This window comes from Alosa sapidissima, chromosome 9, assembly GCF_018492685.1.
Source record: "Alosa sapidissima isolate fAloSap1 chromosome 9, fAloSap1.pri, whole genome shotgun sequence".
Lineage (NCBI taxonomy): Eukaryota > Metazoa > Chordata > Actinopteri > Clupeiformes > Clupeidae > Alosa > Alosa sapidissima.
The window spans coordinates 7,874,068-7,885,683 of NC_055965.1; the positions used below are offsets into that span (position 1 = coordinate 7,874,068).

The window sequence follows — 11,616 nt, forward strand, 5'->3', positions numbered from 1 at the left end:
AAGCAGCGGGAAAAACAGGCTTGTTCTTCTGTCCTTATACAATCAAAATTTGAAAATGTGAAAATTATACCAAGAGTGGTTTCTTCTAAAAACATAACTCATAAAGTGTTGCATAATTGTATTGCTTTAAATTACAATACATGTAATATTTGGTATAATCAAATGTACCGGTACATGAAATCTAAAACAAATGGCATTACTACAATCCAACTTGTAGCCTATCGGTCTGCACTTCTATGCGTATTATATGTACGTTTCGTGACACCAACTGCATTTTAAAGTGCCACACTGACATGCCCTGAAGCCAACCCAGCCGGAGGTCTGGTGATGGCATCTGCTGCGTTGGTCTGCCACAGCAGTGAAAATAACCCAGCCTCACCTCAGCCTGAAAGGCTTAAGCTTGTTGGATTCTGGTGTCGCATTTGTCAGGCCTCCCTGAATCACTTTAGATGCTTTTTCAAACATGCAGACCTGCATGCATAGTTTGCTGATGAAAACAAGATGTTTTTTGTGCATTGAAATGTAATCAGTTGACCGAGCAGTATAAAGATACAGTGGATCCTGCCAATCAAACCACCACATTCTTCTGCCCACTCCACCACAACAGCAGTAATTTACGCATTAAATAAATGTAGCCTATCACTCAAGATCTGTCACAACTGAAGTGTTCTGTTCGCTGTATGCTGCAACAACTAGCTTCCACTATAATCAATATAACTGGCTACACCAGATGTGACAGCACCACACATATTCAGAAAAATTAGGCCAGTCTTCTAAATCTATTTTTACGCTTGAATGGAACGCTTTAGTTGCATGCCCGGTGTAGCTTGACTGTCAGGCCCAGGGTGTAAGTCATTTGTTTCTAAACAAGTGATTCTAATCCAAAATTCTAACACAGAGAAAATAGCAAACAGTGATTCTTGTTCCCTCTCTGTAACATCATTATGTTTATTGTGTATTTACTGTATTTGTCATACATGCAATGGGATTTTTTTATTGAAGAAGTTACAGTACGTTAGCCATGGGGTCAATTCAGTTCCCTGCAGCCCACCACATGACCCTTGACCCATGTTCTTATTCTGAGCAAATATCAGTATTATTTCAGGTTTGAATATTGAGTCATTTCAGTCTAAGTTTAAACAGGTGACGTCTGTTTGCCTAGCAGAGCATTGTGGGAGACTGTGAAGATGCCCTGACAAGGCAAAGACAGGAAGATGCAATGAGAATGAAACTTGGACCTGGGAGCCCTTTGTGAGAGAGCCACGTTATGCAGATGTGTAAGGTGTCTTTGTGCACATGCACAGTGTGTGTGTGTGTGTCTTTGTGCACATGCACAGTGTGTGTGTATGTGTGTCTGTGTGTGTGCGTGTGTGTGCGTGCTTGTTGTTCCAATTTCATTGTATCCTATTTTATTCTTCATACCTGCCCAGGAAATTCAGATGGGAATTAGCATTTAACCCACGTAATTAATGAACCTTGTACATGGTCCCTGTCTTAAATAAACCAATAAACTAAACTAAACTAAACCATTTACAGTATAACATCTTCAAAATCATATCACAGTGGAGTTGAGCAAATATGGACCAAGCGACTTATCATCTGTACAGGATATGATATACAGGCTTCATGAGTTCACATCTGGAGTTCAACTCAGTTCAAATCAGTTAGTCTATTTTGATTTGTTCATTACATTTCCTTTTCTATATTTATTCGCTTCAGAATGGAAACTAAAGTGTAACTGAATTTCAGGTAAACTCTGGAATGTTCCGCGGGGCAGTGAGTGCCGAAAGTGAAGGTGAGTTCTCTCTGCTGCAGCAGTAAACACCATTAGAGTTTGTGACCTTGGACAACTGCCGCTAGGGCAGAGCACACGCCCAGCACCCACAAGGAGAGGCAGACACAACAAAGGGAAGGAGAGAGAGAGAGAGAGAGCGGAAGAGAGTTCAACCAGAGCACGGACCCACATGTGTCGGAGTTTTACTGGCTTCGGCTTCGGCTTCGGCAGACACCACAAACAAATCCTGCCATCAAAATGACGGTTAGAGAGGCCGTACCACTGTGGTCTGTATGTGTGCGTCTGGCCTATGTTCATCCATGAGCTGAGCTACATATAGGTAGGCCTGTGAGTGTGTGTGTTTGTGTGTGTATTTGTATGTGTGTGTCTGTGTGTGTGTGTGTGTGTGTCAGCCCCCACAGTGCTGTTTGGCATTCTACACATATAATTACCATGGCTGTCTGTTTTTAGTGAAATGTTTTCTAACAGATCCGGGTCCAAACCCCTCGTCCTCTCTCCCTCTCTCCCTCTCTCCTACTCCATCTCTCTTCTCTCCCTCCTCCTGCGTGACCTCCCACTCCTTCCGTCGGCTCTGGCCTCACCTCCTCCCCGCTCCAAAACAGTGTCATATCTGTACAGCAAACAACACTTGCATGTTATCGCTCTCAGGAATGTCTTTTGAAGAACCGGAGTGACATCTGGATTATGCACCCCCCCATCTCTTTCATTCCTGCCATCTCTTTCTGCCCTTGTCTCTGCTCTCTCTCTCTCTCTCTCCCTCTCTCTCTCTCTCTCTCTCTCTCTCTCTCTCTCTCTCTCTCTCTCCTCATGTCTCTTCCCACATCCAGTCACTGTCCCGTCATGTTTTACATCCCTACTGACATAAGCGGTGACAATTATTTTAGTCCTTGTGGCGTTTATGCCTGTTTGTCAGTTTTAATTACCCTCATAAATCAGCTCATTTTAAAAGACTTTCACTCTCATTAGCCACAGGCTAGCACAAGGTATCATTTTGATTTTGGCACCATTTTTATCAAACCTGTGTTCTGGATTTCAGTAGGCATTTTTACTGTGAGGTATTTTACCTTATGGACCTGTGGCATTTATTAGAATCCATTCACGTTATGTCAAACTATATGAAGACTTGCATTGTCTTTTTAACACATCTCTGTGTCCAGATAGGGACAACACATTCCTTTTAAGAGTGTGTATTTCTGAATATTATTTTATAGTGTTTACGCACCTCCTAATAAAGTTTACACACCAAATGCAACATTCGGTAGTCTCAATTGTTACCAGATAGTATACAATCGTGCTGCATTATCATCTTGACAGGAGTCTGAGGTCGATTATCATTACATGCTGCATGTCTTTATTCCTGTCACTGATAAATTGATAGTGTGAAATAAAGCACCTTTCCTGCAGACGCCAGCAAAAGACCTCAATCACAAAGTGAATGCAAAAAGAAAAATGAATACATGAGTTCCTCCGATGTGATAAAAACGTTGAAATGTGATGGAGCTGAATAATCTATGCAATGCCATCTAGTCTTTGAGTTTTAGCATTGACATTTATTTGTTTGAATGGCAATGCTCCCCGTTAGCCTGGGTGAACCAGGACGAAACAGGTATGTCTGGGTTCAGCCAGGCTAACTCTCTACACATACAGTACAGTATAACTCATGAAATGTTCAGTTGGCACTCTGTATGCAGTTCACATTTAGTAGGCCATTCAGGTCATTTATGGGAGGCTCCTAGACTGCTTACAGTTTTTTTCAGTCGCTAACAAGCGTTTGTCTAACCAGTTGTCACGTTTTTAAAACTCTAAACACAATTAGCACAGCATCAGTCTTTTGTGGCCATACCATTCAGACATTTCATGTCGTTTTCACACAATATGCAGTCAGTGAACACATTTCCACAATGCTTACATTTTCTTAACAGACAGGCTATACCTCCCAACAAAACTATGGATTGTTTTTGTAGTATTTATGGATTGTTTTGTAGTATTAACACACAACATCCCACAATAGCAAACACAATATTCCAAACCTTAGAACCTTAGACCTACTTCTGCTCTGCTTCTGCTACCAAATGGTTTTATCCCAGGTGCATCGCCTTGGATAATATCAGATGCGATGTTAATGAAAGCATGTCTAACCCTGAAGATCGCAGAGATTAGAAACAGTAATTTTGTGTGTTTTTTTAGTTCCCCCCCTTTTTATCTGGGCTTTTTGCTGTTGTTTTTTGTTCAGAATGCTCTTGTGTTGTTTCATGGATATTTTGTTCACTCTAAGCAATACTGTAAAACTTTTTCTGTTCTATCATACTGTAAACAGTATTTCTATTGTACCTCCTGTAGTAAACAGTAAAGGAAAAAAAAATGATTTGCTTTTTACTAGAATGCTTTTGAATGTGAACATTACATGTGGACATACAGTTCCAAACCAAGAAATTTAGTGTAAAAACTGTGGATAGAGCATGTTTTGCATGCAAATACCTGTAAAAATGAAACATAAAAGTCTATGCAGTTTTTGTAATGTCAACAATAGCCAGTATTTTGAAACCTGGTGTACCTTGTGAAGTGAAAACAAGTATTCTTTGACAGAATAATTTCATTTTGAGTCAGATTTCCAGTGTTTTGGTAAAGTTAGTGTGTGCAGAGAAAGATGTGTTCTGAAATTAAGAGTTAGTATATATTTAACAAAATGTGTTTTTGTGAAGACGCTAACAAGCGCTTACCCATACTTCAGATACCTTTTCTAAACTCTTAACACAGACTCACACCTACAAAACACAATTGGCCAAATGGATAATATTCTTCTCAAAAACACATTTTGTTAAATATATTACTAACACATCTTTCTCTGCACACACTTTGCCAAAACACTGGAAATCTGACTCAAAATGAAATTATTCTGTCAAATAATAACACTTGTTTTCACTTCACAAGGTACATGCAGTCAATCAAAGTACACCAGGTTTCAAAATACTGGCTATTGTTGACACTACAAAAACTGCATAGACTTTTATGTTTCAGTTTTACAGGTATTTGCATGCAATTTTTACACAAAATTTCTTTGTTGGGAACTGTATGTCCACATGTTATGTTCACATTCAAAAGCATTCCAGTAAAAAGCAAATAATTTTTTCCCTTTACTGTTTACTACAGGAGGTACAGTAGAAATACTGTTTACAGTATGATAGAGCAGAAAACGTTTTACAGTATTGCTTACAGTGAACAAAATATCCATGAAACACACAAGCATTCTGAACAAAAAAACAACAGCAAAAAGCCCAGATAAAATGGGAGGAGATAAAAAAAAAAGAAAAATTACTCTATTTAGTGTCTACGATATTCAGGCCATATGTTAGGCCACATGTTTTCATCAACTTCGCATTGATTACATGGTCAATGATAATGGCACGAATTTCATCACATGCCACCACCACACATTCTTACACCTCTACTTTGCCCTCTTCTTGGCCCTGCTCCTCTCCCTGGCCCTGCTCCTCTCACTGGGCCTGCTCTTCTCCCTGGCCCTGCTCCTCTCACTGGGCCTGCTCTTCTCCCTGGCCCTGCTCCTCTCACTGGGCCTGCTCTTCTCCCTGGCCCTGCTCCTCTCACTGGGCCTGCTCCTTTCACTGGGCCTGCTCTTATGGGCCCCTTGCTCTTACTCTTCCTCGTCCAGACATTACAGTGTTTGTCTTTTTCTGTTTCTATTTCTATAAACATCACTCTTCAAAGTCCTCCTTTTACTGTATAAGTGTCAATGTAATAGAAAAAAATAACCCCTGCCACTGAGTCTAAGCCAGACTGGAATCAGCTGTGGTTGGCCCAATTTACCCAACATAAATCAGTTGTGTGTGAATTATTCAATTGTTTGTTTATTATCAGCTGAGATGTATTGTTTTTGAACTGTTATCATTGCAGAAGCAGAGGTTTTTATACTGTATCTAAGGTTTGGAATATTGTTTTTGCTATTGTGGGATGTTGTGTGTTAACATTCGTAAATACTGCAAAAACAATCCATAGTTTTGTTGGGAGGTATAGCTTGTCTGTTAAGAAAATGTAAGCATTGTGGAAATGTGTTCACTGACTGCATATCGTGTGAAAACGACATGCAATGTGTGAATGGTATGGCCACAAAAGACCGATGCTGTGCTAATTGTATCTAGAGTTTTGAAAATGTGACAACTAGTTGGACAAACGCTTGTTAGCGACTGAAAAAAACTGTAATGCCTTTCAGAACTAGTATGCAGGGGGTAGGTGGGTAGTAAACTATGAATTCTGCGATCACAGTAAGGTGGACTGCGCCATGCGGTATCTGATTTTTTAAAAAGGCATTCAGAACATGTTTGATGATGTTGGAGGTTATTGTCCAATGTTTATAACAATACCAGTGGTATTGAGTGTACATATTTGGATGTGGATGTGAATGTGGATAATACAGTGTGATTTTTGAATGTGAAAAGTTGCAATTGGTGAATAAACTTTTTTGAGAAGTGGATAAACTCTAATAAGAGCTATTTCTGAAATTTCAGAGGTGGATAAAAGATGTGTTTACCTGCATTTAGCCTCCACTACAGCCCTACTAGTATTGTTATACTTCAATCCTAGAGGGTTTCTGGTTGAAATGTTCCAATCCAACACAGATACTTTGAAATAAAAATGAACCAGACTTTATGCTCTATAAATTGACTACTATAAAAAAAAATTTTGTTTGTCTTCAAGTTACAATGATGTTTTCTGTGCCAGCGAAATCCCTTAGGAATGCACGTTTGTTCATGCAGTTGAAACGGTCTATAATGTTGAACTAAAGGACTGATTATTGAAGACAACAAATCAGGGTCTATACAAAAACTAGGCAATAACCTTTAACGTTATCGAACATGTTCTGAATGTCTAATTCAGTAGCCTATGTTGTCCACCTTACAGTTAATTCTTATTTTGTACCACTACACCCCTGCACACACACAGACACACACACACACTCTCACACATACACACACACACACACACTCAGACAGTTTATGTTGACATACATTCTTACTTTAGGTTTGGGCCACATAAAAGTTCCTAATTAGTCTACTGCTTTAAATGAAATGTTTACGTCCAGACAGGGTAGCTCTTTTTTGACTCACTCTCTCTCTCTCTCCTTCTCTCTCTCTCTATACTACTATAGGTCAAATGAAAAGCCTTTGCTTGTGAGACAACAGCCTCCTGCCATCATTCTTCTCATTACTGTCTGCTGTGGGGGCATTTGTCTGAAAATGTTGTCCTAAACTTGATTGCAGTACATGCCCGCAAACACAAGCGCTGTGATGCCGCCGCTACCGCGGGCCTCCGATGGCTAAACACACTGAGCCCGCTCTGCTCTGCAAGCTCTGCCCTGTCTCACTGCATTGCCAGCCTGTTTCCTATGCTCCCAGGCCTGTTTCCTCTTGGCTAACGAACCCCGCTAATTACGCATAATTCCCAGTCTGGGTCTCAGAAATCCCGCCTGATTTTTTTTCTGAGGCCCTATTTTTTTTTTTTTCAATTTTTGTCTAAACCTGTTGAGCCTAGCCAATTTTTTTTATTGTGTTTATTTTCTTTATTGTGCAGCCAGGTTTTATATACTGTGTACGTGATTGTCAAGCCTGTCTGCTTTTTATAGCCTCCCTCATTCCAGTCTCGCTCGCTCGCTTGCTTTTTCTCCATCTCTCTGCTTCTATTTGGGAGCTCCTTTTTGCATTTACTGTCGCTGCATTCCTCCATAGCTAGGCTTGTCTGTCTGCCACACTCCCTGTAAATCTCACCCCGTCTGACAGCTGTGGTCGAGGAGATCAGATCGGTCAGACTCGGCGCACAATGCTGAGGCCTGCGGACCGGCCCTGGTCTCTGGACCCGGGTCAAAACCGCCGGCTGACCGCAGGCGGCCCACACTAAGTGTATGGATCCGCACAGGAAACACAAACATTTAGATGCGCTTGCATTGCAAACATAACGTGCATTTCCAGTGATTGGTGACTTGAGCGGGTAAAACTCACAATCGATGCTTTAGGCAAATGCTTTAGGTAGATGTCATCTGCTCGTAGACAAAAACAGGGATTAGCAAATTAAAGCACATTGCTGTTAGGTGTTATGTTTTTACAGTAAAAGGTTTTATTTTGATTATAGCATTCAGATCACAGTTCAGTTTTGGCTTCAGGTTGGCCCGCTTCTTTTGTTTCCTGTAAAACAAGGTGGGGCAGATAAGATGCAACATGGTGTTGTTGAGTGACAGTCATGATAGTACATTTGAACCATAGAGCATTTGACAGCATGATTAGTCAAACATTACTGCAGGCACGTCAGCATCACAGTCATGCATGGCTAAACACATGCATGGTTCCCATTTCACAGAGAAGCAAAATGACCCCACCCTCACACTATCACACCAAAGGACTACTCACCCATCACTCAGTTTGTAAAAAGGTTGATAGCTTGCTTACATAATCTCTTGTGCATTATACGTTTTTTTAATGGCCAATCACGACTTCTATCTCGTGTAGAGATTCACAGGCCGCAGCCTGTCAGGTACTATGTCTCACCTGGAGTTCTCCGTCCAGGAAGGACTGGCAGAATGCCCGCACGGCGTCTTTGGTGATGTCCCCCTTGGGCATGAGCCACTTCTTATCCAGGTCGCTGTCGTAGAGGCCCAAGCGAGGCAGGTCACGTGACGTCAGGCCAAAGTAGCCCAGGGAGCGTTCGTTGCCCTTCACTGCCCCATTCACCAGGACAAAGAGGAACTGACCAGCAGATTTGGAGTGAGAGAGAGAGAGAGACAGAGAGAGTGTGTGAGAGAAGGAGAGAGAGAGAAAGTGTGAGTGAGAGAGAGAGAGACTTAAAGGCCTTTCTCTATGAAAAAGGGAAGTTCACAGCTACCGGAATATGTAACACTTTTCAGTTTGCCACACTTCTACTTTTTTGAGTTTATGCAACTTGCAACCATGGAAACACACTCAAGTGTAAGACTTCCAGCCCACTAGGTTTCCTGAATTTTCGCCGAGTGACAAAACAAGCTTTTATTCTCCCTTCACAAGTCAAGATGACTTGAAAGAAGAAAAGCAGTGTGGTGCAGACAGTGGTCAGCGAATACTTTGAAGAACGTTTTTCACAGCCCATGAAAGCACTGAAGCCTGTCTCCTTCCTGGTGCACTCTGGTCTCCCTTATATGGTTATGTCCAGCTAAAGGAAACAGAAATTATTGATCTTGACTGACCCTGGGGCAGAGTAGGGCCTCACATGGGCAAGAGGCGGCCCACCTCTGGGTTAGGAGTCTTACGGAAGAGTAGAGAAGTCACTGACAAATAACAGGCAGAGGCGCCATACTGTATGTCATTCTCGACACACTGTTCGTCGGGGCTTTTCATGTTGAGAAATATGTGGGGTTGGAGTGTGATCAATCAGATTACAAGGAGAGAGCTGGATTAGCTGAAGTTCAATTGATATAACAAGTGTTAGCGCTTTCCAGACAGGAATTACAACATTTCTGGAATGTTCCATTAAAAAAAAAAAAAAACCTTCCTAAAAAACATTACTTAGTCAACATGCCGGCATTCTCCCAGGGAGATTTTTCTGACCCAAACCAGGCCATCGCCCTGGGCTAACCCAGAATCCAGGCCAAGCTCCTTAACACCAGCAGCTCACAGACCTTTCCACTGAAGTCAGGGGCCACAGCCCCCAGCCTCTTCTGCAGCTTGGAGTAGTCGGCACTCCCCCTGTTGGCGAAGAGCAGGATGTGCGTCTTCACCCGCGACTGAAACAGGCCCACGGCAGTCTGAGAGACCAGAGAGAGTGAGGAGCCATAGAGGAGACAGACAAACATTAAACTACAGGAGGAAGACATGTCCTAATCACCTAAACATATAACACATAGAGACATATAAACATATGTGACTGATAAAGGCATGTCCCTGTTACATTACATCGTTACTAGCTTGCATAGTATAGTAGTAAGTATATATACTTTTTTGATCCCGTGAGGTTTTGGTCTCTGCATTTAACCCAATCGGTGAATTAGTGAAACACAAACAGCACACAGTGAACACACAGTGAGGTGAAGCACACACTAATCCCGGTGCAGTGAGCTGCCTGCTACAATGGCGGCGCTCGGGGAGCAGTGAGGGATTAGGTGCCTTGCTCAAGGGCACTTCAGCCGCGGCCCACTGGTCGGGGCTCGAACCGGCAACCCTCCGGTTACAAGTCCAGAGTGGTAACCAGTGGGCCACGGCTGCCCCCTAGTAAAGACGTTTAATGGCCACCTTACACCAAACAACTTTGACAAGATTTGGAAAAGATTCTTGAAAGATTGTAGTCTTTTAACTAATGCCTCCCATTCAAGCTTTACTCAAAAGACTCCAATCTTTCAAGAATCTTTCCCAAATCTTGTCAAAGTTGTTTGGTGTAAGGAGGCCATAAAAGAAGTATACAGTAAGACAGAGTAGAGTAGAGTGGAGTAGCAGAGCCTAAAGTAGACTTCATATTTGTGGCTGTGTAAGAGGAAGCAGAGGTCGAGGAAATGACATACCACTTGGTTGTACTCTGTGATATAGCGGACATTATTCATTTTGATGAAGCGTGTCAACCCATCAGCATCCACTTTCTTTGCATCAGAGAGCTGCAAATTCTCTTGGCCTACATCCGCCTGTACCCCACAGCAATCCAGAGAGCAGGACAAACAGACAGATGAACAGATAGATAGATAGATAGATAGAGAGATAGATAGATAGATAGATAGATAGATAGATAGATAGATAGAATTATTTTCTTTAATCTGGTTGTTTAGGTTTTCCTAATACAGTGGCCATGCAAAGTACAGTGTAAGCTGTTCTAATGTTAAGGTGTATATGAGTGAACCACGGATGATGACCTTTCTGAAGATGCTGATGGTGTCAGTCGCGATGCTGTAGTTTGCCCACACTTCCTTATCACTGCACAGGGCTACCGGGATGGGCTTCACTGCTTTGGCAGCCTCCAAAAACTCCTTATAGCCATAGCTCTCCTTTCCCTGAAGAGAGAGAGCGAACAGAGATGGGTAGAGAGAGAGAGAAAGAGAGAGAGAAAGAGAGAGAGAAAGTCAGATACTCATAAAAAGAATTGGTCTCAGTCCTCTGCATTGTCTTGAGGGCAAACCAGAATATAACCACGGACCAAACCAAACACACATCTCTCTCTCTCTCTCTCTCTCCCCCCCCCCCCCCTCTCTCTCTGCATGGCCATTCCCACCACACTGTTTAGGTTCATGTTAGGTTGCTGCACAGATTATGTTTATAGTGACCGGTCAGTGCCAATCCCACAATGCCTCCAATGCACCCGCTTTTCCCTCTCCGTTGACATCCTCCCCCGTAAGTCTGACGGTACGCTGGGATAGCCGCCCTCTGGGCCGCCCGCTGCTCCGGCGTCGGACGGGGAGATTCCTGCGCCAGCTGGCAGCGGCGAAAAAGTCGGTTGCAGAGGAGCGGTTGCGAACGCCAGCGCCACACAACATGGGGAAGGAATCTGTATTCTCCCACGTTGTAACTGGCCAACGTCCTCAGGGCGGTGTGAAGTGACAGAAGAATGACAAACAGACGCGGCACACAGACGTTCGCATGTCCTCATTCTCCTTTCCACATGGGATTGTGACACTTTCTCTCAATTTTAGAAAATAATTCCTGGCTGTCCCCATGGAATAAGCTCTTATGATATACCTTTTTGATGAAACTTTTTCGCAAAGCTCTTTAAAAAAACCTTTACCCTTTTCTCAAGTAACCTTTAGAGTTATTGATTTTTTACAAAGACCTTCTAAAAGCTTCCCTTTTTGTTAGATAAGGGTT

The 11,616-nt window shown here is 42.5% G+C and overlaps 1 protein-coding gene across 1 annotated transcript in view; it reads right to left on the reverse strand.

The window, feature by feature from the left end:
• Positions 1-7,901: 7,901 nt before the first annotated feature.
• LOC121718226 (endoplasmic reticulum resident protein 27) overlaps positions 7,902-11,616 on the reverse strand; it is a 4,652-nt gene continuing 937 nt past the window's right edge. Inside the window, exons 3-7 of the mRNA XM_042103159.1 lie at positions 10,671-10,808; positions 10,329-10,445; positions 9,453-9,578; positions 8,350-8,547; positions 7,902-7,989 (exon numbers count right to left, since the gene is read on the reverse strand). Coding sequence (XP_041959093.1) covers positions 7,945-7,989; positions 8,350-8,547; positions 9,453-9,578; positions 10,329-10,445; positions 10,671-10,808 — 624 coding nt within the window. The 3' untranslated portion in view covers positions 7,902-7,944. The remainder of the gene's footprint in view (positions 7,990-8,349; positions 8,548-9,452; positions 9,579-10,328; positions 10,446-10,670; positions 10,809-11,616) is intronic.